Source organism: Neocloeon triangulifer, unplaced genomic scaffold (genome assembly GCF_031216515.1).
Source record: "Neocloeon triangulifer isolate White Clay Creek 2 clone unplaced genomic scaffold, ASM3121651v1 ptg000022l, whole genome shotgun sequence".
NCBI lineage: Eukaryota > Metazoa > Arthropoda > Insecta > Ephemeroptera > Baetidae > Neocloeon > Neocloeon triangulifer.
Genome location: NW_026775562.1, coordinates 6,329,231 through 6,350,431, shown reverse-complemented (window position 1 = coordinate 6,350,431; position 21,201 = coordinate 6,329,231). Strand labels below are relative to the sequence as shown.

General features: G+C 37.8%; 4 protein-coding genes across 6 annotated transcripts; 1 reads left to right on the top strand and 3 right to left on the bottom strand.

Annotated features, from left to right (window-relative positions):
• The first annotated feature begins 427 nt into the window (after positions 1-427).
• On the top strand, positions 428-9,536 carry LOC132204793 (cold shock domain-containing protein E1). 2 transcript variants are annotated; one of them, XM_059633562.1, is made up of 12 exons: positions 428-567; positions 1,098-1,545; positions 1,602-1,900; positions 2,298-2,668; positions 2,736-2,949; positions 3,116-3,415; positions 5,477-5,665; positions 5,718-5,873; positions 5,927-6,049; positions 6,541-7,198; positions 7,412-7,580; positions 7,647-9,536. In XM_059633562.1, exons 2-12 carry the CDS (start codon positions 1,455-1,457, stop codon positions 7,840-7,842), a joined length of 2,766 nt encoding a protein of 921 aa, XP_059489545.1. In that variant the 5' UTR covers positions 428-567; positions 1,098-1,454; the 3' UTR covers positions 7,843-9,536. The 2 variants fall into 2 exon arrangements, with proteins under 2 accessions (XP_059489545.1, XP_059489544.1); XM_059633561.1 differs by having other exon boundaries at positions 2,733-2,949.
• On the bottom strand, positions 7,824-11,002 carry LOC132204795 (notch homolog 2 N-terminal-like protein B). Its single transcript, XM_059633563.1, has 4 exons — positions 10,880-11,002; positions 10,198-10,335; positions 9,687-9,818; positions 7,824-9,630 (listed from the first exon to the last, which is right to left on the bottom strand). Exons 1-4 carry the CDS (start codon positions 10,917-10,919, stop codon positions 9,569-9,571), a joined length of 372 nt encoding a protein of 123 aa, XP_059489546.1. The 5' UTR covers positions 10,920-11,002; the 3' UTR covers positions 7,824-9,568.
• Positions 11,003-11,293: 291 nt separating this feature from the next.
• On the bottom strand, positions 11,294-15,993 carry LOC132204197 (JNK-interacting protein 1). The gene is made up of 8 exons (XM_059632536.1): positions 15,855-15,993; positions 15,618-15,801; positions 15,015-15,138; positions 14,371-14,643; positions 14,125-14,277; positions 13,310-13,635; positions 12,394-12,572; positions 11,294-11,677 (listed from the first exon to the last, which is right to left on the bottom strand). Exons 1-8 carry the CDS (start codon positions 15,935-15,937, stop codon positions 11,599-11,601), a joined length of 1,401 nt encoding a protein of 466 aa, XP_059488519.1. The 5' UTR covers positions 15,938-15,993; the 3' UTR covers positions 11,294-11,598.
• A 1,301-nt stretch (positions 15,994-17,294) lies between these two features.
• Positions 17,295-21,115, bottom strand: LOC132204500 (uncharacterized). Of its 2 annotated transcripts, none has more exons than XM_059633034.1 (9): positions 20,937-21,115; positions 20,585-20,755; positions 20,176-20,420; positions 20,014-20,106; positions 19,126-19,264; positions 19,003-19,066; positions 18,851-18,946; positions 18,620-18,798; positions 17,295-18,567 (listed from the first exon to the last, which is right to left on the bottom strand). In XM_059633034.1, exons 2-9 carry the CDS (start codon positions 20,753-20,755, stop codon positions 18,349-18,351), a joined length of 1,206 nt encoding a protein of 401 aa, XP_059489017.1. In that variant the 5' UTR covers positions 20,937-21,115; the 3' UTR covers positions 17,295-18,348. The 2 variants fall into 2 exon arrangements, with proteins under 2 accessions (XP_059489017.1, XP_059489016.1); XM_059633033.1 differs by having other exon boundaries at positions 20,585-20,758; positions 20,937-21,114.
• Positions 21,116-21,201: the final 86 nt, after the last annotated feature.

The following is a 21,201-nucleotide window of genomic DNA, read 5'->3' as shown; positions in this document are numbered from 1 at the left end:
AGACGATTTTAAAATCTGATTGTTATTATTATTGTGAGGAAATTTTGGAAATTTTACTCATTTTCTACTCTGTGTAAGCTACTTCCGTACAGTGGCCAGCTTTTCCGGGAAAGTGGGGTTAATAAAATCATTCTTATTATTCCATGGGGTTTGCAACCGCAACAAAATTTGGTGAAAACATCCTTAAAATCAAGCGCTCTTTGATATTTGCAATCGCTGTCTGTGTGTTTTGGAAAAATTAAGAAAATTGTTCCGCAAAGGCTTCATTCATCTAAATATAATGCAGATCAGATATGTTGTAGGATAATAATCACATATTTTTAGCGTAAAACGTCCCTTTGGCCTGCGTTGTACCCTTTTGGCATCTTGTTCTCTTTGAAATGACTACACGATTTGTTTCTTTTTCCCGCCTCCCCATGCGCATGAGGAATTGGAGCCAATTTTCAAAAAAATCAACAGGAAAAAGTTGAGCATCGGTGGGCGCAAACGTTGATTCGCGACTCGCCGGCCAGTCTCGCAGAGCCGATACAACATGGCGGCATGTCATCAGTGCAGTGCAGTGTTTTGGTGAGTAGTCGTAGTTTTGTCGAATATCGACATCTGAAATCTCTTTTGGGCTTCACGAGTAGTGCATTTGATTCCGCAAAAGTTTTTTTTTCATTGCGAAAGTTCAATTAGTGCCGATTGAGGTCGGCACGAGTTGATTTGATCGGGAGAAATCGCCGACCTCTTTTCTGCAAAATGAGCCTGAAGAGAAATTTACAGTCTTTTTTTCCAACACATAAATCTGTGTCAAAAATGCTCGATGTGATTTTTTTTTTTTAAATTTGGAAGGTCTGTCGATTTTTCGTAACGTCCACGAGACTGCGGCCGCCGAACGCGGGATCCACGCTATCGAGCGTGACGCGAATTGCTGGAATGATTTGCACATTTTCTATAATTCCACTCGTCAATATGTATTTAAATTCTTGAAATGATATTGATTCGTAACATTCCTACCGTGAAGTTCCACTGCCGAGAAGTTTTTCACATTTTGTTTGTCATTAACTTTCTCGTATATTCTCTAACAAATTGAGTAAACAGATTATTTTTTGCAGCGTGTTTGAGAAGTAAACGCAAATTACCAACATCTCAATCGGAATTGGCAAAAGAAGAGACCAAGAAACGAACGCAACACTAGCAAGAAACTCAGCAATACTTTGCACGCATTGATCACATCTGAGGATCCACCCCCGACTACTTTCATTATTTCCTGTCTGTCTGTGTGTCCGTGGCCTCCCTCTGCAAGATCACTCTGCTCTCGGCCGCTGACAAACTCAAGAAAGATAAAAGCGCGTTGTCATTAATTGTTTTTAATTCAACTTGTGAATTGTAATAAGCCACTGCTGCTGTGATATTTAACGTTAAGACTCGCAACTTGAATATAATCAACAACTGAAAAGATTTATGAAAACATGTCCTACGATCCTCAGTGGAGTCATTTCCAGCCGCCAACAGCCATGAACAACAGCTCCACGTCTGAAGTTTACAACTTCAAAAACCAAGGTTGCTTTTTGAATAGAAATAGGGAAAGGTGTAAATTATTATGATTATTTAAGCAGGTCAACAACATTCTGACTACAACTCTAGTTACTCGTCGCCGTCCCCCTACATGAGGCCAGTCATGGGCAGCGGCGGGTATCCTTCATCTTCCTCCAACAACTCGTCATCTTCGTCGGCCCGTTTTCCAACGATCGGCACATTTTCCACCACTGACGTTTTCAGCAACGGCGCCTCCTCGGACAATAATGTCTATGGAGGACGCTCCCCACCAGCATCGTCAAACTCGTCCAACAACTTCGGAGACGCCATGGCCAACAACCAGAGTATTCGTGAAACGGGGATTATTGAAAAACTTTTGGTGAGACATCCATATTAGTTGCGTTTTTTTTTTATGAAGCATAAATTTTAAATATGATTTTTATTGCTTTTTTTTAGTATATTTGATATAAGTTCAAAGTTTGGAAAATTTTGTTTATTTATTTTATTTTATTTTAAAAGGATTTTCCCATAATTTAAAATAAAAATCGCTTCATATTAGTTAAAAAAAAAACAGTTCTAAGATTGGAGCATGCCTTCCGCAAGCTCAAAATGGGCACATGTTGACAAGACACTCTGTCTTGGCCTGGCCAAAATAAAAATATATGATAATAATAAATTAGTAAAAGTAAATGAAATATTTGATAATTTTATAATATTTTATGCTAATTGCCTAAATTGCCTCTGATAAAAAGTTTTTCAAAAAATTTATCTTTCAGCATTCTTACGGCTTCATTCAATGCTGCGACCGCCAAGCTCGTCTATTCTTCCACTTCAGCCAGTTCAACGGCAACATCGAGCACCTGAAAATCGGAGACCCTGTCGAGTTTGAGATGACTTATGACCGCCGGACAGGCAAACCCATTGCCAGTGCGGTGACCAAGATAGCACCCGAGGTGGTCCTGAGCGAAGAGCGGGTCATGGGCCTTGTTACCACTGAGCTGTCGCAGCCGCCTGAGATGCAGGGTCGCATCAGCTACGAAAACAGAGGTGAATGTTTCTTCCTGCCCTACAACAAGGACGACGTTGAGGGCAACGTCACCTTGCGGTCCGGCGACAAGGTCTCCTTCCAGATTGCCACCAACCAAAGGTCTTGGCACTTGACCTCAATTGAATCAAAATTTTAAATAAAATCTTCTCCTTGGCTATTTCAGTAGGAGTGGAAATTTAGCTGCTAGGAACGTCCGCCTGGAAAATCCAGCGCACCCTGTTCGTTACCAGGGTGTGGTTTGCTCAATGAAGGAGAGCTTTGGATTTATCGAGCGGGCCGATGTTGTTAAAGAGATTTTCTTCCACTTCTCCGAGGCAAAGGGCATGAAAGAAGAACTTGCCCTTGGCGATGACGTTGAGTTCACCATTCAAACCAGAAATGCAAGTTTCACCGCAAATTTAATTTCTATTTAAGCAGTTAAAAAATTATAATTAAAACTTGTTTACTACAAAGCTATAAATTTTTTAACCTATCAAACTATTAATTTTCTTTGATATTTCGGAATTATTTCTTAAACTGTTTTTCTTATATATTATTATTTCTCAGGGCAAAGAGGTGGCGTGTAACATCACTCGTCTTGAGTCAGGCAGTGTTGTATTTGAGGATGTTGGCACCGAGACCATCAGTGGCCAAGTTTTAAAGCCTCTAGAACGCAACTTGGCTCGCCATCAAAACGATCCTCTTCCCGGCCGTCTTCGCTACCGCGCTCCTGACCATAAGGAGGTCGACATCCAGTTTGGAGACAAAGACCAGCAGGGTGACTTTACCCTGAGACACGGTGACTGGGTTGAGTTCTGTGTTGCTACGGACAGGCGTGACGGCCTCCAGAGAGCCACCAAAATCAAGGTATCAATGTTAGATGCGTTTTATATGTTGGCTTTTTGTACCCTTCAAATTTATTTTATTAAAGTTGTACCTTTTGAATTAAGTTATACAGGTTGGCCCATAAGTAGTCCGTGATCTTTGACAGCTCGCCACGGGCGAACCGTTGGTCGAATTTGAAAAATCTGCACAGATTCTGAAAGCCCAACTTTCTACAAATTTGCCTGGCATAGTAAGAATTTTGGCAGAGTTGAAATTGTAATTGTTTTAAAAGGAAAACTAAAAAATGAGAAAGTGCCTTATGGGACTTCCCATATAGCAGCATTATGAGTGTCGGAAGTTCAAAGTGAAAATCATGTTTTTTAGGTAAATCGACCCTCCTGAACACGAATCCGTGGTCGGTTTTTTGAAATTCTCATTATTTCTAATTTTTCCCCTCAATTTGCAAATATTCGCAAAATGTGCCAAAAAAACTAACACGTGGAGATAAAAATCTGAAAATTGCTGGAGGGGTGCATCTTGAACATAACAACAACGTAATTTTTCCATACTTGCTATTTTCCGGAAAATTGACCATTTTCACAAGGGGTCCACGTTTTGGTCGATTTCTCGATTTCTATGGGAGTTAAAAACAAAACTTAAAGTGATTCTGAAAGCTGATTAAATTTCCTATCTTTCCTCTGTGAACATTAACTTTCCAACACTGGCTGCTTTTCCGGAAAATTGAAGAAAAAAATTAACTTATTTTTCCCAGAGAGTATGCAACCCGCAACAGAAAGTCGAAATAGCCAAAATGTAGCTTGGTTCTTTGGCAAGACACCTCTAAAATTTCAAAACTTTTCCTCCAGCCGTTTTTCCGCAATCGCCGATTTTCCCGACCCCTTTTGGGAAAAATAAAACTTTTCCGGAAAGGCATGTGTGATGCATCATTCGATTAGGCACATCAAGGAGATGCTAGAAATGAATTTTTATCAAAATCGGATCATTTTTCAAATTTTCAGAGCAGTTTGAAAAATGAACTTTTTTTAATTTACAAAAACTGCTCTGAAAATTTGAAAAATGATCCGATTTTGATAAAAATTCATTTCTAGCATCTCCTTGACGTGCCTAATCGAATGATGCATCACACATGCCTTTCCGGAAAAGTTTTATTTTTCCCAAAAGGGGTCGGGAAAATCGGCGATTGCGGAAAAACGGCTGGAGGAAAAGTTTTGAAATTTTAGGGGTGTCTTGCCAAAGAATCAAGCTACATTTTGGCTATTTCGACTTTCTGTTGCGGGTTGCATACTCTCTGGGAAAAATAAGTTAATTTTTTTCTTCAATTTTCCGGAAAAGCAGCCAGTGTTGGAAAGTTAATGTTCACAGAGGAAAGATAGGAAATTAAATCAGCTTTCAGAATCACTTTAAGTTTTGTTTTTAACTCCCATAGAAATCGAGAAATCGACCAAAACGTGGACCCCTTGTGAAAATGGTCAATTTTCCGGAAAATAGCAAGTATGGAAAAATTACGTTGTTGTTATGTTCAAGGTGCACCCCTCCAGCAATTTTCAGATTTTTATCTCCACGTGTTAGTTTTTTTGGCACATTTTGCGAATATTTGCAAATTGAGGGGAAAAATTAGAAATAATGAGAATTTCAAAAAACCGACCACGGATTCGTGTTCAGGAGGGTCGATTTACCTAAAAAACATGATTTTCACTTTGAACTTCCGACACTCATAATGCTGCTATATGGGAAGTCCCATAAGGCACTTTCTCATTTTTTAGTTTTCCTTTTAAAACAATTACAATTTCAACTCTGCCAAAATTCTTACTATGCCAGGCAAATTTGTAGAAAGTTGGGCTTTCAGAATCTGTGCAGATTTTTCAAATTCGACCAACGGTTCGCCCGTGGCGAGCTGTCAAAGATCACGGACTACTTATGGGCCAACCTGTACAGTATTTAAAATTTGTCGTACGCAATTTAATATTGCAACCTGATTGTAAAAGATTTAATTTTTCTTTAGTGACTTATGCTTGAAGTCTGTTAATATGAATTTTTTGCTGTTAGCAAGTTATCAACATTCTTATCACAATCATTTTTCAGATCCTGCCTGAATCTTTCAATGTGTCTGGTGAGAAACGTGAGCAAGGTACTGTTGTCAACCTGAAGGACGGTTTCGGCTTCATCAACTGTGCTGACCGTGATGCTCGCATGTTTTTCCACCTGAATGAAATGCTCGACGTTGATCGCACTCTTCGCATTGGAGACGAAGTTGAATTCACCGTTGTCCAAGTAAATTTGCTGAAGTCAATTTAATGCTAATTTACTTACAATTAAAATTAAGGACACATCCCAGCCTGGAAGGCACAGTGCTACTCGCATTCTACTGCTTTCTCCTGGCACAGTTCAGTTTGAGCTGATTATGCAGCGGGACATTAACGGAGTCATCACCAAAGAGGCGCCTAACCTGACCACCTGGCAGCCCCGTAGTCCAACAAAGGTTTGTCCTTTGCTAAAGTTTATAATTAATATTATTTTGATGATAAATTGTAGGGCGAGAAAACTCAATTGGAAGCTGGACAGATTACATATATGGTTGATGGAGAAAAGACCACTGTCAACTACTATGCTAAAGATTGCCATGACATCAAGAATATCCCACGCATAAATGATAAGGTGACCTAAAATAACTAGGATTATTTAAATATCCCCCCCTTTAAAAACCTTCTGGGGTCCTTATTTGTATTTAGTGTTTCTGATAAATCAGAGCTTGTACACCGTTTTAGGAGCTGAACTTTGCTACTTTTAGTTTCTTTCCTGAACGTTTTGGTATTTGAGATGACGTTTGGCCAGGATTCAATGTCATTAAAGTTATGATATTTTTATGCTGGTTACTAACTAAGCTAAAATGTTTATATTTGTTTTCATAGAATCATTACCTGAAATTTGTTGGATCCTTTGTTATATCAATTAATTTAAATCTTTTTTTGATAAAACAAATTTTAATCTCTAAATTTTTAACCAGCCTTGCATTTTTTTATTTTTTTATTTAATTTCTTTTTTAGAAAGACTTAAATTGACATTTGCACTTTTCTTATATTTAAATAGCAAAGGGGAATGAAAATTTAATCTTAGCACTGTTTGATCAAATACTGTACATTTTTCAGGTGAGATTCAACCTGTCTCAAGTAAAGCGCAACAAAGAAATCCTTGGGGTGGACGTCCAGGTGACCCAGAAAGCGTCACCAAGCAAGAACGGCAACTCCACCTCTGTCAGCAACTCTGTCGGTCTGATTCCCCTTGGTCCTGTAGGGTGTCAGTGCCAGGGCTGGGTGGCCGCCATCAAGGACGGCTTTGGCTTCATAGAGGCTTCCTCGCACGACCGTGAGGTCTTCTTCCATTTCAGCAACTACGACCGCGATCCTTCGACCCTTGAAATCGGGGCTGAGGTTGAATTCACCTTGGGTGCCAGAAACACCTCCAACGGCTCCTGCGTCTCAGCTGAAAACGTGCGCGTCCTGACCAAGGGCTCCATCAAGGTAGCAGAAATCAACCCAGAGTTGCGGTCTGGCAAGGTGGTCAGGTCCCTCAGAGCGGCCAACCCTGAGCAGGCCGAGTATGCTGGTCTTATAAGGGAGGCTCTTGACGAGGACGACGATGGAACCGCGCCAGCTGAATTCGAGTTTGGGATATCCAGTTTGCAAAACAAGCGGGAGCTGCTGCAAAACGGGGACCCTGTCACCTTCCAGGTTGATGCAGACAACAGGGCTACCAATGTTGTTGCCGTCAGGAAGAAGTTGAGGGCCACCGTTGATACCGTCAAAGGTAATGAATTGCTAAGATTAATAAAATATGAAAATCTACTCGTACCCTTAAAGAAAATTAACGCCAAATTTATGGTGATTTTTTGGATCTTCAAATTTTGTTTGCTTATTAACAAATTGAATATTAGTAATACTTAGCAATTGGATCAAATTGTTTGCTTCAAATTCACTTATCAAATTAGGCAACTCATATTCTCAAATTTTTTGTCTGCAGGCCAGTTCGGATTTCTCAATCACGAGATGGAAGATGGTAAAAAGTTATTCTTCCGCGCCTCTGAGGTTGCTGACAACGTCAACCTCATGTCTGGAGACACTGTTGAGTTTGTTCTGGTTACCAACCAGCGCACCGGCAAGTCATCTGCCTGCTCTTTAGTTCGCACTGCGTAAGTTCCAAATTTTCATAAAAAAAAAGAAAAATAGGATTTGATTTATTGCATTTAAAATTAAAGAGATGCGCGGCGTCCAGAGAGGATGATGAGCAAGCTGAGGAGCATCAGCATCGATGACAGTGGCCCCAAGGTGGTCACCCTGCGTCAGCCCAAGGGCCCCGACTCAAGCACCAAGGGTTTCAGCAGCGAGGCGCGCACCCCCAGGAAGCCAGGCGTTGTCACCATCGAGGAGGAGAAACCCGAAGAAACCAAGTAAAAGTAAATAATTATGTGATAAACAAAAATCACGCTCGAATGTTAAAACTACTACGCAGCCTTTCTGCGGCCCGACCAACAAATGGGCCCTCGCACGCAATTCTAATCAAAGTTTCCTCGTAGCTTAATTAATTACGCCTCTGATTTTAGTCCTGCATTTATTCGGGGACAAAAAAACAAAAGAGAAAGAAATTCTTGGTGAAAATTGATGCATATCAGTGAAATTATTTAATTGAAACAACAAAACCAAAAATGCTTTAAACAGTCTAGACGACGTGGATGCTGCAAAAAAATACATACAATTCCTCACCCCTGATGTTTGCTATTATTAAAATTGATCTAATGGTAAATTTAAGTTGTCGTAAGATTGATTTTTGCAGAAGAGATGCATAAATTTTTTAACTGACGCAGTGCTTCAAACCAAGTCACTTTTTAGCAAAACTTATTGCTGTACTCATTATTGAAGTAATTTTGGGGCATCACATAAAAAAAAAGAATTTCTTAAAAAAATCTGCACACAAACAAACTAAGCTTTTCTTGCATATTTGCCTAGGAAACTTTGCATATTATTACTACACGCTACTAAACTACAACTTTGCGAAGAAAAAAAAATACAAGAAACGAATTATTGCTGTTTTGGTTGAGTAGAGCAGAGAGACGTTTTTATGAGAAGAAGGTCTAGAGAACTACACATTTACTATGATGATTAAAACAAATGAAATACCAAAGCTCGAGCAAGCAGGACCGTTCACAATAAATAAAGACAATTGGATTGCAACTGAATTAATGTTAACTAGCCGCGAGAGATGAGTTAAGCAAGCAAGAAAAAAGTAACTTGACGCGAAGATTTATAAATGAATAATTCAAAAGTAAGAAAGAAACAACCATGTGAATATATTAACGCACCCATTGTTACCAAGACTGAGAAACTGTAACATTTGTTAATATTTAAAGTATAGCGCTAAGAAGAAGAAAACCAAACAAAAAAAGAAACAAAAGTGAAAAATGAAAAGAAAGCATAAAAAAGAAGTTTTTTGATGAAAATATTTGTGTGCATGTCAACAAGGGAACTGCTTTACTGTATGTGTCATTGTTTATTTCCCCCTTTCTCTCTCTCCGTCTATCTCCCCCTCTTTTTCCTTCACATAATTGTAGGCACACACTGATGATATTTTTGTGTAATCCTCAGATTATGCAAAGCAATCGTTGTAAAATTCCTCGTTGATTTTGAAATCAGGGTTTTTTGATGTCTGAGAAATGTACGGAGATGCAAAACTAATTATACATTAGTCTATAGAGAGGAAAACTTTTCTAGCCTTAATGAAATGTATTTTGAAAACTTCTTTTTGGCAAAAACAAAGAAGCTTGGATCGCGTTATTAAAAATTGTCAAACCCCCGCTCCTACGTTTTTGTTAAGTATATATCTTACTAGCAGCTGAGTCAACCAAGAAAGAAGGGAAACTGATGAGAAAAAGAACTAAATAAAAAGAAACAGGTTGGGCCGTCGTTCTCCCCGACGGCTCTTGTTATTCCAAAAAAACTAATATTAACTCAAGATTCTTTCTATTAATACGATGAACATGTACGATTCTTTTTATTCATGATATTCTGGCTTACAATGAAGAAACAAAAAGTAATATTGTTAATGAAAAATAATTGATTGTACATTATGAAATATAATTTGGAAAAATCAACCTCGAAGATTTTGTCATTCGAAAACCCTTCTTCAGATCATGACACACTCGTACGGGTACCTGTGGCCCTCATAGTTGCTTGCCAACGTGCAATCTGTTTTAATTCAGATAATATTAATCTTGTTTAAAAACCAATTTGATTGAATTTACCCATTTCACATCGCCTGCCGAAGTAGCCTGTTCCTTCGCACCGACACTTGTAGCCTGGCTCTTGTGAACTCTGGACGCAGGCGCCTCCGTTTTGACACGGATTTCGGTAGCAAACATCTCGCCCTTTACGTGCTGCATTTAAATTGGAAGATTTCATCGCAAGTTTTTTTTTTAAATAAAAATACATTTTATATTAAAATATTAGATATAGATAAAAAAAAAGATAAAATATAAAACGCATTTTTTTTTATTCTCTTAAAAAATTGTTTTTAAAACTGATTAGAATAATTCCATCTCTCACTTCATTCAAATCTTGAGCTCCAATTTTGAATACCGTATTTTGAATTTCCGTATGGGAATACAAATCGTAATGGATTGCGTTTTTTTAAACACTAACATGTTTTCATTGCAAAACTTTGCATCCTTTCAAAACGTCTGCGCATCACATGTGCTGCTGTTTCAATACGGAGCGCGAGAGATGACGAAAGATCCGTGATAAAAACAGACTTGCCTTTCATGAGGGCGCGGTGGCAGTGAGTCTTAGTCAAGTAGCGGTATTGTCCTGGACACCCCTCGCCGCAGATGCACGACGAGCCTTCGATTTTACATCCTTGTTGTTTGAACTCGCAAGCGTACGACACTGCCAGCACTGAAAATAGGAATTTAAATATCATTATTAAAAAAAAAAATTTTAAAAATTAATAAGTTTTGAATACGTAGAGATATAAAAATCAAATCAATAATTATACCAAATTAAAACACAGAAACGTGCCAAATAAATAAAGAAACGTGCCAAAATCAGTGCCAGGCTAAAGATGATTTCTAAAATAAAATAGTAATAACAAGAAATATAGTATTTTAATGATAAGATAACTATTTATCTTAAAGGACAACATTAAATAACAATAATCAAAATTTTTGAATTGGAGGTTATAAATTTAACTGGTAAAAGAATTTTATCAATTTTTAAGAGTAAAGTCGGCAGTAATTTAAATTTGAACTGAATCTGTAGCACAAAAACAGTTTAAATACATGTAAATTAATAAAAAATGAAATTTTTGAATTTTTCACACTTGAAAAACAAATACTAATTAAATCAGCTTAGAAAGGCTCAAAATGAACAGTTTGCGTTTACGATGCAGATGTGTTTACGCAAGTTCGGACGGAGAACAAGGAGTGCGCATTGATCTTACCAGTGGCGATGAGCAACAGCAGCAGCCCCGGACGCCCCATGTCTGACTGACGGCAGCTGCACTCGCTCGAGTCTGATAAACGCGAGATCTCGCTCAGCTTCCGGCTGCCCTTCCATTGCTCGAACTGTGACCCCCATGGCTGTTGACCCTCGTCGGTCGCTTCCCCTCGCGCTGCACGATAAAACTAAACCAACTCTTGTGTGTGCAGCTCGTCCCGTTTAATTGTCACATGATATATACGAATTATTCACCACTAAAGAAACCTAATAATAATCCAAAATGACACGCACCCTTTACTTCCATTCCAAGGCCGATAAAATAACGCAATTCTTTAGAATCAGTTTTGAAATTTTTTGATCCGTGGAAAAGGAACTCAAGTGAATAATGGACTGGTTTTCTTTTTCCAAGGCGTAATTTATTTTTATTATTCTCGTCTCCTCACAAGGCGATGGATTATTTTTGTATTATTATTTTGACATCAGGAGATATATGTACAATACATATGTACACGAGTGTCGTACCTTCTTAATTTTTTAAAGTTTTACATGTTTTACAACTGACAGTCCCAGAATGTAGGAGAGATTATACGTTTTTGTGCTGCTGATGTTGAAAAAAGCGATGCTGCTTTTTCAAGTTAAAATTCACTTTCATTCTTTGGTTAACGCGGTAGGATGAGAATAAAGCAGAGACACTCTCACTTCGAACGAAGATTAATTTCCTCAATCGTCGTCGATGTAAATGTCCTCGGTTGGGTACGCCGTCTCTATGTATTTCTGGTAGTACCTCTCAAACGCACGTCTGCAATTAATACTCAAATGTAAATCAATGAAGTTTTGCTGTAAAAAGGTTAACGCTTAAAAAAAAATTGTTGAATCACGAAAAGTAAGATTTTTTTCTTTGGTTTTGGCTTTCAAATAAACCTCAAATTTACTTTTACGTGATAATATTATCTTTTTGTGCAGACTCTTGTTGCCAAGGAATGAATGAATTAAGATTTAAAAAAATTCTTTTTTATTTGCAATCGCACTGGACGTCGGATGTTTTCTTACTTGAAAAGTGAAGCGTAATTTTCTTTGCTTAATTTTTTTCCATTTAATCATGAAAATCAGTTTAATTGAAATAAATCGATGATTTAGATAAAATAAACCAATTTCAATCCAGCAGAATTTGCTTTTCAACTGGTTTTTTATGTGACATAAACTCTTCCAAAACCAGACAAACTAAAGAAAAAAAAGAGGATTGCTAGATTTTTATTAATCATATAATTAAAATGAAGAAGAATTAACAAAGAATTATATTGGAAAAAAATAAATTAAAAATTTATTCTTCTCTAATACTACTTCAGTTAATTAAAATAAGAATATTATGCAATAATTCACTTCGGAATTATTTAAATTGTAAAAACTTAATAATTTTGTTATTGAACATAAATATAATTTTTAGATTGTAATTTGAAATGAGTAGATTCCGCGCAAGGGTGCGTACGTGAAGTAAAAAAAAAACTCGTGTCGTACCCAATGGTTTCGGCCACGGGGCGCATCGACTCGTCGCCGCGGAAAATGTGGCAGGCGAAGCGCTGCCGCTGCGGGTGTTTGGTGATGAAGCCAAGGAAGCGTTGGTCACGCGGGTGGAATCCGCAGAACGACACGTTCTTGAGCGAGTAGAAGTAGTCCAGGTTATTGTTGTTGTTTTCCTGTGGAAAAAAAATGACATTGAACTTGCTGAGTAGAAGTCGCGTTTTTTTCTAATAAAAATTAATCGTATTTTGTACAATATATAATATTTTGTGAATCTATGATGTACAATTTTTATGTATTAATTTGAACAAATAAACAATAACTCTCTTGGAGGGCGTTTTTTTTGGCTCTTCTTTTTATAGCGCTGGACCAGATTAATTTACGCTGCAGCCTCGACATGAATAAGCGGTGCAGTGTCTGCTGGAGATTGGTTGTTTGAGGGTCATGGACCGACGAAAGGGATCAAACACATTGTGTGTCATAAAAAAAGAATGAGAATTTTCTATTTGCGCGTGTTTCAACAATCGCTTATCTTTGAGTAAGGATTTGTTTGTAAAGATTTTCAATTTTTATGAAAATAAAATTTATTTTTGTTTTGCATGAACATTAAAATCAGATTCAATTTTGCAAAATTTTATACTCTTCTCGTGAGAAAGACTGGAAACCTAATTTGAATAACAAATTGAAATAACGTAATATATGTTTAATTTCGGCACGATTTTAATTACTAAATTCTGTTTGGGCGTTTCTAAATAATTCCTCTCTTCTTGACAATAAATCTAATATTATTAATAACAAATTAAAATGTCAAAAAAGATGAAAATGTATTTTAATTTTCAAATTTGCTGCATATTCTTATTTTTCTAATTTTTGCCTCAATTTATACTTTTAAAATTCAATTATAAAAATGTACCTTTTTATTGTCTATGGCGGTTGATTTGTTTTTGTCCCTGCTGAGCATGCGTATGCCCTGGTCGGAGACTTCGAGGATGGCCGGTCGAGTGGCCGGCGGGTTGCTCGAGATTCGCTTGACCGCCTGGCACAGCACCGTGTTCCCTTTCGGCTGCAGACACTCGATCGAGCCGAGGTAGTCGAGCAGGAAGCGCTCCCGACGCTCCGCGACCGCCGCCTCCTCTCCGCCGGCCGCCACCGCCGCCTCCGGGTCGAACTCGCGGTACTCGAGGTCCACCGCGTACGCCGAAGGGAACGAACCCTGTCGCCGGGTGCGCATGTTCACCCCTTCAAAAATTAAAACACAAGAAAGTCAAGAAAACAGTCACACCAATTTCTGCGCTTAAATTAAAATTCGTTTTTTTTTTCAAAATAAAAATTGCTTTCAATCAGATAATTCAGCAAGGCTTTTTTCAAATGCAGTGGAAGTATTTGAATAAGATAATTTATATTTAGCCAAAAATTTGGGTTATTTTAATTCAAAAATAAATTTGTTACAAATATGTAATAATATATTTTTCAAAAATAATAAGGTCCATAACAAAAGGAAGCTGTTCAAATTATCTGTTTTGGAAATGAAATGAAGTCTTTGAAATTTTGGATTGGAACAAAAAACGCAAAAAACATTGTCAAAATGGATTTTGGAGAGCGATTTGAAAAAAATTTCTTCTATATACCCTAATTTTTAAATAAATTTTCTATTATTTTTTGGTAAATTATTATATAAAAAATCAAGAGAAGAAGAACATTTTGATATAAATATACGTATAATTTTACCTTCACACCAGAGGTCATCACACTCCCGTTGAACATAAACTGGATCACCAATTTCAATTTCGATTTCATCTCTGTGCCTCGGAATAAATTTGTGGAGACCACGGTGTGTGGCCACAAGTCGAGTTACGTCTCTGTATTCAGCACCACCGACAACTATGAAATTATATTGCAAAAATTAAAATCATATTTTTAATAAATGGAGTGAAAAAAAAATTGGAAGTTGAAGTAAAAAGTTGTTTCACTCACTGAGCGATTGCTCTGAAAGACTGCAACTGCAGCAGGACGAGGAGGCGATCGACGTGGGTCTGGCCAAGCCGTCCGGGCTGTTGGTGGTCGAGTGTCCCGAGTCAAAGTCCTGCTGGTGGCCCTCGGGCGAACTGTCAAAGTGCGTCGAGCCCCGCAGCTGAAAGGCGCCGACCGCGTGGCGGCCGTTTCGAATCGACACTTGCACACATTCGGGCAAACGTCCGCTGCCCACTTGGCCTAGCTCGTCGGCCAGCGACAACACTAAACCTGAATCTGCAAATTTTTGAATCATTTTTTTTTGCCAATTTCTAATTTTTCTTTAGTAGAATTTCCCGATCAAGGGTTGATTCTTGGTGGTTGAATAAATATAGCAGCTTTATCTTCATTTCTAGATTTGTTTATGTTTTTGAGCTCCATGCGTGTTGGCTAAAGAATTTTCAAAATCCTATTTTTATTCAACCACCTCAAATTTTAAATTTTTACTTGACCTTTAAATAATTTTTTATTTTCCATACTTTTGCTTTTTCGTTAATAAATAAATTTTATAATATTAATGAAAGCGACACGCATAAATTTCGTTGCTTGATAAAAAATTAAAGGATTTTTATCGCAGAGAGAAGATTATAACTTTTTGTGTGACTCACTTTTCTTATTTTTCGGAATTTCGGGCAGTTTCCGTCTGCGTCGGTGCACAACTGTGGGCCACGCCGAGGGCAAGGGCCGCCACGGAGCCTCTTCATCCTCGTCGGCCGCCTCGCCATTGATTATCTGTTGGCGAGAAACACAAAGGTGCAACGCAAGCTTGAATTGTACTCATCGTACTAATACATCATTCAACACTCGTCTCTATAGAGAGAAAAGGAAAAATAATCAGATCTCGGCTAGAGATGCAAAGAGACGAGTTCACAAAAATTGTGTCTGCCTCATTATCAGTTGGCAAAAGGCCAAAAATGAATTTCAAAATAAAAAATTTAAACTATTTTGTTAAAAAAAATTGCCAATCTCAAACTTCAAATTACAAGGTATTTCTGCTTACCAAAAACAAACAAATAAATTATGTCTTGTCCCATTTTTCATTTTTTTTTTAATATTTCAAAATTTTTTCTGAAAAAAATCATATTCCAAACTCCTCCTTTTTAATTGGATTTTAGATTTGTACTTTAAATCGTTTTTGTAGTAAAATCATTTTCCCAGAAATAAAATTGCAATTTTTTCGTTTTATTTTCATAAATTGTTATATATTTTACCGATTCTTGGTCGTTGGGCGGTCTGTCGCCCTCGGTGCTGCTGGCCGAGCTGCTACTGCTGCTGCTGAAGGCCGCCTTGTTCTTTTTGGAGCCCGTCGGGTCCTGCGGTGCCCCTAGTGGTGGGCCCGCCGCCGCCGACGGGGGCCCGAGCACGGACTCGTCCAACGCGATGTCATGCACCAGTCTGCAAATTATGCGATTAGCCAGGGGACCTGCGAGCTGAGATTTGATTCTCACGTGTAGGTGTGGGCCGGGGCCTTGATGTACTGGGGCAGTCGGTCGAAATAGCGACGGAACTGCTCGAATTCCGTGTCCCCCATTCAGCTGCTGCCAGCGGCTGCCATATTATTTCGTACCGAGACACTTCTTCTTCTCCGGCCCCGACAGTCTATCGATTTTCCAACTAAACTTGGACATGCGCTTTTCCTTGGACGAGGCGCGCCCGCAAATTTACTGTACAAGCGGAAAAAACGGCAAGAGTCGCAACAGCACCAAATATTTTCAATAAAAACAGGGACATTAATTCTTCTCTTTTTTTAGTTCCTCATTAAGAAATTCAGTTTTGATTTATTTCAGTGATTGAAAACACTCCTGCTAACTCAGATTCAAGTACTGAAATTTTTATTATGCTAAATGAAACAACAACAATTTTAAATATGTGACCAATTAATTAGTTCTGAACATATAAGAGGAGCAAAATAATTAAAACCAAGTTTTAAATATAAAATGAGGTTCTTGTTATGCAATAAATTGGACACCTCTTATGTGAGAATCAAAGATGTATTAATCACTTGACTATTTTTCTCTCTACCAATTTTTTTTTTACAACTGATTGTCTGACTTGTTTGGAGAAAAATAAAATGAATTTAATTTAATCTCTAAAAAAATTATCAGTATAATTGAAATTTTACAATCTATACAGATTTTATATTTTAGTTTATTTTCAGGATCTGTTCCTCTGGTCTCTTGACTTCAAGAAGTTCTAAAGTTCAGCCTCAATATGATATCTTTTTAATTTAATTTATGGATAGTTAAATACTCTGCTATTATTATTTCAGCTTTTTTTTTACTTCTATGTATAGTTTTTTTTGCTGTATTCATAACTCATGGCTGTATCGAATGGAGAATAAATAAATATATATCATGAAAAACTAAATAATTGGGATGGGCCCGGCTGACAATATTAAAACCCTATGAGGAAATGATCCATTCAATAAAACGAAATTTTCGGTGTTGCATATATTGGTATGTAAAATAAAACGTCTAGGGAAGATTTTTGTTTTAAGAAAGGTTATGCGGCAGCAAGAAAATGTGAATCCAAATTCAATTTAAATGTATAATCAGCATAACTATTTTATAACGAAATGAATTAACTCGTTCAAATTTGAAAATCGCGGAATTAAACGGCGTTTCTGGTAAATTTTTGTTCAACGCCAGGACGCCGCCTATCAGCCGAAAACTCGTAGATTCTCCCACTTGCGCGAGTCATATACGAATTCTGTGGCTCAGGTTACTTAAGTACCAAGAGCAAAAATAAACCACCCTGACACCAATGGCCTCCCCAGTCTTCGGAGCGGGCTCAAAAAAATTCTATTCCACCAGCCCACAAGGTTGCATACCTTGCTTTTGCTAATCAAATCATGATTTCATATTAATTAAAATAAATAAAAATATTTTGTCTATATATTTATTTTATCAACTGGATTTTCATACAATTTCCAAAATAACATGCAATACAATGTAATCGAAATATACATATGATCAGCGATGAACATTCATTTCATAATAAATATGATTTGCTTGCGCCTTTTGCATGGAATTAGATTAAGTAATCTGCTACACACGCAACTGCTTTGTATTGTTTAGACATATATTTAATGATTTGTGATTTAATATTTATGGATTTGATGCTTTCAACTTGTAGACAATTAAAAATTGAGAAGATTTTGACATTGTTGGCACTTAAACAATTATTCAATACAATTTTGCGTTATATTTTAACACTGATATATTTCAAGAAACTTGGTGTGGTTTTTAACTTTTTTGTTAGTTTCCTATTTAGCTGCTGGCGAGAATCCATCGACCCTCGGAGGTATTTTTGTTCTCAACGAAAATATAAACATGACTAGGTCGATTGGAAAAAAATAAAAATCGGGCAGTGGAGGATATCCGGTTTAGAGAGTTTTGAAAGAGTCGTGAATCATCATTTCACAGAACAATAAATTTATCCGGTGAGATCATAGACAAACACGGTACAAAAGTATAAAAACAGCAGCTCTGTGCAACTGTCTGGTCAGGACACGTTAAATGCGCATTCAGAATAATTTTTGACAGTATCAAAACAGTATGGAAGTAAAAATATCTGCAGGTGGATCTGACATTAAAATATAGCATAAAGAATGACAATTTCTTTGCCAGACGAACAGAGTTCAAAGTTTGCAAAACAAAATGAGTAAAAAAGTGAACTTTTTTACTATTTAAATCCACTTTGCGAAGAAAAATATCCATTTTTAACGTAACCGATAAAAAATAAAATTATTGGTCCGAAAAAATTTTACATTTAAACACCGACGACATTTAATTCCATTCTGGTTTCATATCTCTAAGGCCCCCCAGTCAAATAGGTTGTATCGCTCTTGCTAAAACGATTTACAAAGTTGCTGCGTAGCTACTCACATACAGAAAATTTCATTTTCCCCTGAAGATGTTTGTTTCCAGCTTGATTTATCCGTTATCTGCTTTGGTCGAAAAGTGGGCCAGTGTAAGCGGCCATGGCGGAGAACTGGCCTTCGATGCAGCACTGCTCCAGCTCCATCTCACCTTTGCCCACTAGCTGCAGGACTTGCCTTGCGTCCTGATTACTGGGCAGACAGAAAACTACATTGTTGGAAATAAATCTGGCCTGCTGGAAGAGTTGCTGCCCTCGGAAAGCGTTGAGATCACACACCGCCTAAGAATTGCAAGTTCCACATTTACTTGGTTAAAAACTATTTGGTTTAAACCTTTTCTTCGAAGCTGGCGTTGGAATTCGAGAGTCGGACAAAAACGGCATCCACCTTCACCAGCATTTTCATCCTGAAGAAGTCGGCCTGGATGAAATCAATTTTGTGAGAGACTCCGCTCAGTTTGGCTCGGTGCAGCGCCTGCTTGATGTTGACCGGGTTCGGGTCCAGTGCCAAAACTGCACAATCAAATCAATAATATATGTTGCTTAACAGAGAGAAAAAGCTAACCTCTTTGGCAGTTTTGTGCGAGGTAAATGGCGAGCGCCCCGTCTCCGCAGACAGCGTCCACCACCAGGTCGCTGGCACCTCTTTTGGCCAAGTGACCTGAGTATTTAATAATGTTCTCTACATAAGAATGTGATTAATGTTCATTAACTCACAAAGCCAGTCTCCGTTGGCAATCTCTTTTTTTGCAAGCTTTTGCACACTGAGCTGCCGCTTCGACTGGAAATTTATAGAATAAAAAATTATCATCTGAAAGTGTTTCAGGTTTTTTTTTTTACTTTTTCAGCTTGTTTATCCTTTTGGTGTGATATGATTTCGGTTGAAGTGATTGTCAAGTCTTCGTTTGTGGGCAAAAAGTGAAACCCAAAGTAGCGCATCGCTTCCTGCACTGGAATTATCCATGCTTGACCCAATGATCTAAAAACAAGATTGGTTTGTTGGATTATCTAAATCTAATTAAAACAGCTAGATGTTGGTCGACGCTAAATTTTTCTAATAGAATCTTATTTATAAGAGTTTTCTAGGTTTTCAATTTTATTTGATTTAGTTAATAATGCAATTTAAATAATCTTGGAGCTTGGGAAAAATTTTCATAATAAATTGGCAAATAATTGTTTAATCTGATGTTTCGCACAATCGCTATTTATTTTTTTAAAAGCTTCGGCTTAAGAAGTAATTAGGCAAATATGCACTATGCCACAGTTTCTCGGAAGTTAACTATGCACATGAATTAGTAAAAAAAAAAAAATTAAGCATATTTCTAGAAGTGGTGATAAAAATTTAAGAAAAAAAATGAGAGAAATATGCTTCTCTTCGTTTCATTTTAACATTAGAATCCTCTTGAAAGTAAGTTTATCTAATCAGTGAAGGATGATGTGGAGACGTTGATATTGAACTCAATGCTGGTTCTTTTTATTTTAGAATATTTGCTTACATTTTTTATGAAAGTGATTTCTAAAAAAAATCAGTATAATAATTTAGCATAAGTGCATCTAAATCTAATTCACCACAACTGAAAATATTCTATAATATAAAAGTTGTTGAATATGTTTTAAAATTTATACTAAATTAAAAAAAAAAATTCAGGTAACAATTGAATGCCACAAATTTTTAAACAGATAAGCTAGAAAAATATTTAATGTTATGTTGCTTAATTTCGGACTCACTTTGTCAAACTGCTCTGGCGCGAGTTTCCATTCTGCCTTAATGGAGATATGCTCAATCTGTTGAGAGAGTCCTCAACAGCATCCACAGAAAATCTGAATAAAATTTTGAAAGTTTGCACCAATATTTTTTTCTAAAAAATGTTGTAATAACTTATTATGTACCTAGCTTTCTGACTGTCCTCCTCATCACTGTCCGACGAACTGAGCGAAAGCATAGCTTCATCTAGCGAGGTCACCGAGGTCATGGAGTCCGACGAACTGCTCCAACTGAGACTCGGGCTCGAGTCTTCGCCAAATGACTTGGTCTGGTTTAAAAATGACCATCGTTCCTCTGCAACGAAAGGTAGCGGAGCCTGACTTTGCTGCTCATCAAATTGGAAGATTTGCTCAAAGTCGTCGGAAAACGTCTGAAATTTTATGTTTAAAAAATAATTATTTCAAAGATTACAAAATAGAAATGTTTATTTCGAACAAGAGACATGGTGTGGCGTCGAAGCTTTTTCACAACGCACTGAGAAAAAGAGCGAACGCGCGTGGCCTCCCGTTCGTTTAAAGTTTATATTCTTCTAACCTCGACGCCGAGCGACTGCTTTTCATGGTCGGCCTTGTTGATGATTTGGTTGTTGGAGCTGATCCGAGCCGATGATGGAAATTTGGCCCTGGTGCAGTGGCAGACGAGGGAAGACCCGCCCTCGAGGCGCAAAACCACGTCGGCCAGATTAACCCGACTGCACTCCCCCATCTCCTATCACAAAATAAAAAATTATTAACACGATCGCTATCAAAATCTGCAGCTGGCGTGTGTGTGTGCGAAAACACACACGAGCGAAGGTCAAGTTTGAATATAAGCGTGTATAATATTGAGTTGGCCTCCAAATCGGATACCAGTCGCTGCTGCGGGGGTGGTTGGTGCACAAACTCACCTATTTTCAGGCGGGTCGGGTCAAGTGCATTTTGTCGACGGGCGATTCAACGAAGCCTTTGTCACAACCGCGCTGAAAGATCCATCGGGAATTCATGTAAAATCCCAAAAATTGTACAGAGAGAACCTGCACGCACGCGGAAACGGGTCGATGGACTGCCAACCTGCGCACTGCTGCCAACCGTACACGAGCTGCAAGAGAAGGTATTTCCAACCAAAGGTAAACGTTTTTTGTTCAAATTTCAACTCGAGCTTTGCTGGTCTTT

Excerpts from the sequence above, each read along its gene's own strand:
- LOC132204793 (XM_059633561.1), top strand. The coding sequence starts at position 1,455 with ATGTCCTACGATCCTCAGTGGAGTCATTTCCAGCCGCCAACAGCCATG. Across the intron at positions 5,874-5,926 it reads AGCCCCGTAGTCCAACAAAG|GGCGAGAAAACTCAATTGGA; the intron begins GTTTGTCCTTTG and ends GATAAATTGTAG. Across the intron at positions 7,581-7,646 it reads TGCTCTTTAGTTCGCACTGC|AGATGCGCGGCGTCCAGAGA; the intron begins GTAAGTTCCAAA and ends TTAAAATTAAAG.
- LOC132204795 (XM_059633563.1), bottom strand. The coding sequence starts at position 10,919 with ATGGGGCGTCCGGGGCTGCTGCTGTTGCTCATCGCCACTG. Across the intron at positions 10,336-10,879 it reads GCTGTTGCTCATCGCCACTG|TGCTGGCAGTGTCGTACGCT; the intron begins GTAAGATCAATG and ends TCCTATTTTCAG. Across the intron at positions 9,819-10,197 it reads CCACCGCGCCCTCATGAAAG|CACGTAAAGGGCGAGATGTT; the intron begins GCAAGTCTGTTT and ends ATTTAAATGCAG.
- LOC132204197 (XM_059632536.1), bottom strand. The coding sequence starts at position 15,937 with ATGGGGGACACGGAATTCGAGCAGTTCCGTCGCTATTTCGACCGACTG. Across the intron at positions 15,802-15,854 it reads GCCCCGGCCCACACCTACAC|ACTGGTGCATGACATCGCGT; the intron begins GTGAGAATCAAA and ends CATAATTTGCAG. Across the intron at positions 14,644-15,014 it reads AATTCCGAAAAATAAGAAAA|ATTCAGGTTTAGTGTTGTCG; the intron begins GTGAGTCACACA and ends AAAAATTTGCAG.
- LOC132204500 (XM_059633034.1), bottom strand. The coding sequence starts at position 20,755 with ATGGGGGAGTGCAGTCGGGTTAATCTGGCCGACGTGGTTTTGCGCCTC. Across the intron at positions 20,421-20,584 it reads AGCAGTCGCTCGGCGTCGAG|ACGTTTTCCGACGACTTTGA; the intron begins GTTAGAAGAATA and ends ATAAAATTTCAG. Across the intron at positions 19,067-19,125 it reads AGGATAAACAAGCTGAAAAA|TCGAAGCGGCAGCTCAGTGT; the intron begins GTAAAAAAAAAA and ends ATAAATTTCCAG.